General features: G+C 36.3%; 1 protein-coding gene across 3 annotated transcripts; it reads right to left on the bottom strand.

The window, feature by feature from the left end:
* Nucleotides 1-366: 366 nt before the first annotated feature.
* Nucleotides 367-5161, bottom strand: LOC143886514 (protein kinase STUNTED-like). Of its 3 annotated transcripts, none has more exons than XM_077390516.1 (11): nt 4057-5161; nt 3848-3942; nt 3330-3448; nt 3132-3247; nt 2194-2931; nt 1853-2101; nt 1607-1767; nt 1461-1540; nt 1192-1339; nt 944-1093; nt 367-785 (listed from the first exon to the last, which is right to left on the bottom strand). In XM_077390516.1, exons 1-11 carry the CDS (start codon nt 4217-4219, stop codon nt 534-536), a joined length of 2271 nt encoding a protein of 756 aa, XP_077246631.1. In that variant the 5' UTR covers nt 4220-5161; the 3' UTR covers nt 367-533. The 3 variants fall into 3 exon arrangements, with proteins under 3 accessions (XP_077246631.1, XP_077246632.1, XP_077246633.1); XM_077390517.1 differs by having other exon boundaries at nt 3848-3930; XM_077390518.1 differs by lacking the exon at nt 4057-5161 and having other exon boundaries at nt 3132-3260; nt 3848-3877.
* Between the last annotated feature and the right edge of the window lie 213 nt (nt 5162-5374).

Below are 5374 nucleotides of genomic sequence, written 5' to 3'. Positions count from 1 at the left end.
TTGAAAGTTTAAGTTTTCTGGTTGATGATCATAAATTTTCATTGTAATCCATCCATAGTCACTAATTGTATTTAAGAAAGAGAAATGATCTTCCATAAGACAGTTATCATGGTTAGATCTCAGCAACTTGGCAGAGCACTGGATCATTTTCCTCATTGAACATCCTTAAATCTTTCCCCTTCGGCGCTTCTTGGGTTATATTCTTCTGGTTTAATGGGTTGAAAGATTGTACTGCATTGTTACCTTTTGATGTTTGGAGCTATGTTACCGGGTTCATCAATTCGCTTGACTCATTTCTCTAGTTTTTGCAAGGAAACCATGTTCTGAACTAGTTCAGGTGTACCAATTCACAGTACAGCAATGGAGTTGATGATGCAAGTAATGTAGCTTTGGATTCTGGACAATTTTTCATCCTTCCTAAGCAGATTAACTACATCTAAGAACCATTTACTTTTCACTGTACAAAGCTATAGTTACACATTGGGTCCACCAAATTGGCCTCAAATTTTCTTCAGACAAGCAAAAAGTGAAAACTAATCAAAGCTAGATGACCGGCTGCATCGTCCTCGCAAGTAGTCTTCCAATGACTTGTGGGTGTTTTGTTCTATGCTACTGACTGATGTAGTATCATCATCTCCCTCGAGCAATGCAAGGCTTAGATTATGAGACCGAGCATTGGGGGATGGATATTCTTCTTCATCCTGGTTATCCATCTCTTTTGGAACACAATCATGAAACTTTGCCCACTTTGCAACATCGTCGTCTCCTTGCAGAAGCCTCAGTATCTGAATCAAAGAAAAAATAAAAAAAATAAGGCATTAAATGTGGTAATGAACATGCGATTTACACTGATAAAACTAATGAGAACTTTCAATTATAGTCTTATAACTAGGAACCCATGAAGATATCATACTGCTTGACAGAATGAAATCAGATGGATTACCTGGCTAATTCGGGGCCGGAGTCGGGCTGTTCTTGTAATGCAAAGAGATGCGGCCAGAACCATTCTCTTCATTTGATTCTTGTCGAATTCTCCATCCAGATTTGGATCCAGTAGATTTGTTGGATCCCCACTCTCTAGTATTGGTGTTGCCTTTTCATGATAGTCAAGTATTGTATGATTATTCAATCTAACAATGAAAATTTAGAACCAGTAATGTGTTCTATTACTGTAATAGAGAAGGGCCTTACCCACATAAGCAAGCTTTCTTGACCCTTTGGTTTTTCATTGCTGATTGGCTTTCTTCCGGATAACAGCTCAAGTAGAACCACACCATAGGAGTAAACATCGATCTTGTCACTGACCTTCCCATACATGAAATACTCGGGAGCAAGGTAGCTGTGGAAGTGTTCATCTCTCTCAGATTTCAAGAAATAGAAACCCAAAAAAAAAAAAAAAAATAGAAAAACATATGAATTATTATCTTATAAGGTGATTTTTATGGAAAAGAAAAACACACCCAAAAGTCCCAACAACGTCACTGTCTGTCACGTATGATGAAGTTGTTGGTGCCCAGATAGCAAGCCCAAAATCAGATAACTGTTACACAAGCACACATGTTAAAAATCATATGATTAAAACAATCTGAATGTGTTTAGGAAGTACCTGTGGTTCAAATTCATCTGACAGGAGAACATTTGAAGATTTGACGTCTCTGTGAATGACCAGCCGAGAACAGTCATTGTGTAAGTAACTTAGTGCTTCCGCAATTCCGACAGCCACCTTAAATCTCACCTCCCAAGGTAGTACAGATTTATCTCCTTCACCTGAATTATAGATTAAATCAATGTCAAGTACTTAAAGGTTAAAACCCATTTAATATGGAAATCAAAGAATGACGTAGAAGCATACAGTGGAGGTTTTCTTCTAGACTTCCTTTGGCTAACAAAGGATAAATTGAGATAAGTTCATTGTCTTTGACAGAGACACCAATCAGAGGAAGAATATTTTTGTGCTGCAAGCTAGTAATTATATCGACTTCTAAAAGGAAATCCTTCCATGCATCTTTGGATGATTTCAGTATCTTTACAGCCACTGGCTGGCCATTGGGAAGACTCCCCTTGTATACCTTGCCGAAACCTCCTTTTCCAATCAAGTTTTCTGTTTGAAAAGTGGATAAAACTTAGAATATCTCAGTAAAATGTAAATAAAAACTAGTTAAAGCATTAGAAACATGTAGGTAAGGGACTAACTAGGAGAGAATTGATCTGTTAGACTCTGAAGCTCCTTATGGCTGAACCATCTACAACTAGAGGAATTGGTTACAAGAAGACTCATCAACTCCTTAGGTAGCTCAAGTAAATCAGTTGAACAACTCCTAGTTCTCCCATGACTGCAATCGTAATTTTCTCTCACCAAAGCCTTCTCTGTCTTATCCAAATCAATTTTGAGGACTGTATAAAATTTTACTCTATCCAAACCCTTCTGAGGCTCGGGGGTCTGGTATAGAGACCTATTCGGTAGGCTCATCACCCATTCGACTACTGACATGTTCCTCGCTTTTTTGTCGATTAGAGCTTCCGATCTTGATGTCGCCGCTCTTCTGAGAAGTGGCCAACCAGGCCTTGATTCTGGCAGCTTTCTTATAAAAAGAGAAATTGAACTTGAACTAATGTCTACCTTCTCTTCATGAGCAAGGTTGAAATTGTCATCCTCAACTAACTCAGATGATCCAATCTCCATGGTGGTGGGCTTTATCAAGTCACCCTTTTCTTCAAGCGGTGAATCATGTTCAACTGGATTGTCTTTTAAATCTCTAAAACCACCTTCAGAGTCACAAACTATTTCGTGGACAGGGCTCTCCACATCAGAAACCTTTGAAGCTCCAAAATCATGCTTTCTTGTGCAACTAGGAATGAGAAATTGGCAATCCGTATTGAAGCTCGGATGTAACAAGCTACGAAGACTCGTTCTTTGATCTCCTTGCTGACCTAGAAAACAAAAACAGATTCAAGAAATCAATATGAGATCAAGACCAATTTTGATATTATGCTAAAAGTTAGATAAATCAATATCAAAACACACAAATTATTGAAATCCACAAAACTAGCAACTGGGTTTGCTCAGAACTTTTAGATCTTTGACAAGCTATCTAGAAAAATTTCAGATGGGCAAGATAAAAAGACTAAACCTGACTGTTGTTTTATACCATCCCTTTGAAAGATGACTTTTCCGTTGTGAACTGCGAGAACTGTAGTAGTTGGAGGTAACCTCTTGGAACAATATCTAGCCATAGAAAGCGAACACCTGAAAAATATTGCTGTTCAGAGTAATCAGAGAGGGAACTCTTATGCAAAATTCTGTTAAAATCAGACTTTTCAATACCTACCCAAGAGCATTGTGCTTGCTTATTCCTACAACTACTGTTGTGGCAGCACAAATTTTTGCCTCTCTAACCAGAACTTTTCTGACAGAATTACCCTGAGATATCTGACCAACGAGATCCACCTAAATTCCAAGGACAAAATATCAGAACGGATTTGTGAAATACTCTTCCAACTTTAGAAGTGACTAGCCGTGTTTCTAAGACAAAAGGACATGGAATCCTGATTTAAATTTTACAAAATAGTCCTGATTTTTGTGTATTCTTTGATATGAAAGATACTCAGAATTATGAAATATCTTCACAAACTTGCTACTTGTAATCAAGGATTACTTTGGTTTATTAAGAAAATTGGGGTAATTTCACATAACTGATATTCTTTGATATGAAAGATATGCAGAATTACAAATATATTCACAAACTTGTCATTTGTAATCAAGGGTTGCTTTGGTTTATTATGAAAATTGGGGTAATTTCATATACCTAATGAAAAATACAGGGTAATAATTTTGAGCAGAACAAACCTTTTTCACATTGCAGAAGCTTTCATACTCTGCCAAATAACCATCCAATGACTTTTCCAAAGAGAGCTTGTAGAAGTTCTCTTCTGAAGAAATATCTGAATGTAAAAATCTATCAGAATTTCAAACGAAAAAACTGCTTAAATTAAATGAATTCTTCAAAAGTTGATAGTTCTATTAGATAAAAAAATTAGAAAAGAAGAGCCCATTACCAGAAGGACGGAAAACATGGACGGCGACTACCCGATCACCTGGTTTCGCAATTTTAGCAAGTGCCCAGTTGAGCAACTCTCGACTATTAGCATCGATTCGAATTCCAACCAACACACTTGTCCCCTCACCTTTCTTCTCCAAAAATCCCCCTTCCACAGTCATTTTTGGACTCACTATCTAAAAATCTCCCCTCACCTCACTTCCCAAATTTGTCCAACTCCAAATTTGTCCAACACACAAAAAAAATCTATGTCAATTAAAAGACCAAGGACTGAAAATTTCATTATAAACTTCACAATTAAAACCACCCAAAATCATTTCTTTCCATGATCTTAGAAATATTCATATCAACTAAAAGAACAATTCAAGATTATGGAGAGGAATTCCACTAAGTTTGCTTCTCTTCATGAATAAACCATCCTTTAACCAGAAAACAAATCTCAAAATTTCTTCCCCTTTACTATTTGAGTCAAATAGAAACCCCCCACACAAACCCAACTCAGATAAGGAAAGACAAAGAAGAAAAACCCATCACAAACTCTTTAATAAAAGCCACCAGAATTGAATTTAAAGAAACAAAACCCACAAGCCTAACTCAACAAAAGAAAACCGAAACAGTCAAAATTCCTTACCCTGTTGACTCTAAATAAAAACAAAATAAAAATAAAAATAAAACCCATCTGAATTATAAAAAAAGAAACCAAAATTCTCAAACCTACCATACAAAACCATTGAGATTTCTTTCCTCCATGAATTAACTAATCAAAACCTTTCATACCCATCACAATCAAAGAAACAAAAAAGAAGAAAAGGCAATGGAAGATCCAACTTCCCCAACAGAAATCTACCTAAAATACCCAATTGTTTTCTACTTTCAAACTCAGAATCGTTTAAATCAAATTGGCGGCAAAGATCAGGCACCTACTGCAACTAAAATCCAAGATTAAAAAACTATAATAAATGTGGGTTTTTTTTTATGACGATGGATCTCAGTTAATCAAGAAGAACCTTCCGAGAAATTAAAGCAAAAAAAGAAGATAAATGATTTAAAAAAAACCATCTGTTAGATAAGAACTCCCGCGAAATATGGACAAAACATTAGAGTCCAAAAACAAAGAGAAAAATAAAGTCTGCTTTTATTCCCCTCCAAGAAATTAAGGCCTTCTTTTAGCGTCACCGACAACAACGGCTAGAAAAAAAATTCAACTAATGGACGAAAATGTCCTCATGTATTTTTAGATTGACAATAATGTCTCTGAAGTCAATATCTTTGACAAGAAGGCCTTCTTGTTTCTCTCTCCCTCTCATGAACGTCTC

Source organism: Tasmannia lanceolata, unplaced genomic scaffold (assembly GCF_043159265.1).
Source record: "Tasmannia lanceolata isolate RefF3 unplaced genomic scaffold, GAP_Taslan_0.1 ptg000011l, whole genome shotgun sequence".
Lineage (NCBI taxonomy): Eukaryota > Viridiplantae > Streptophyta > Magnoliopsida > Canellales > Winteraceae > Tasmannia > Tasmannia lanceolata.
Note: the sequence above shows the minus strand (reverse complement) of the source record. Positions and strands in the feature narration are given on the sequence as shown.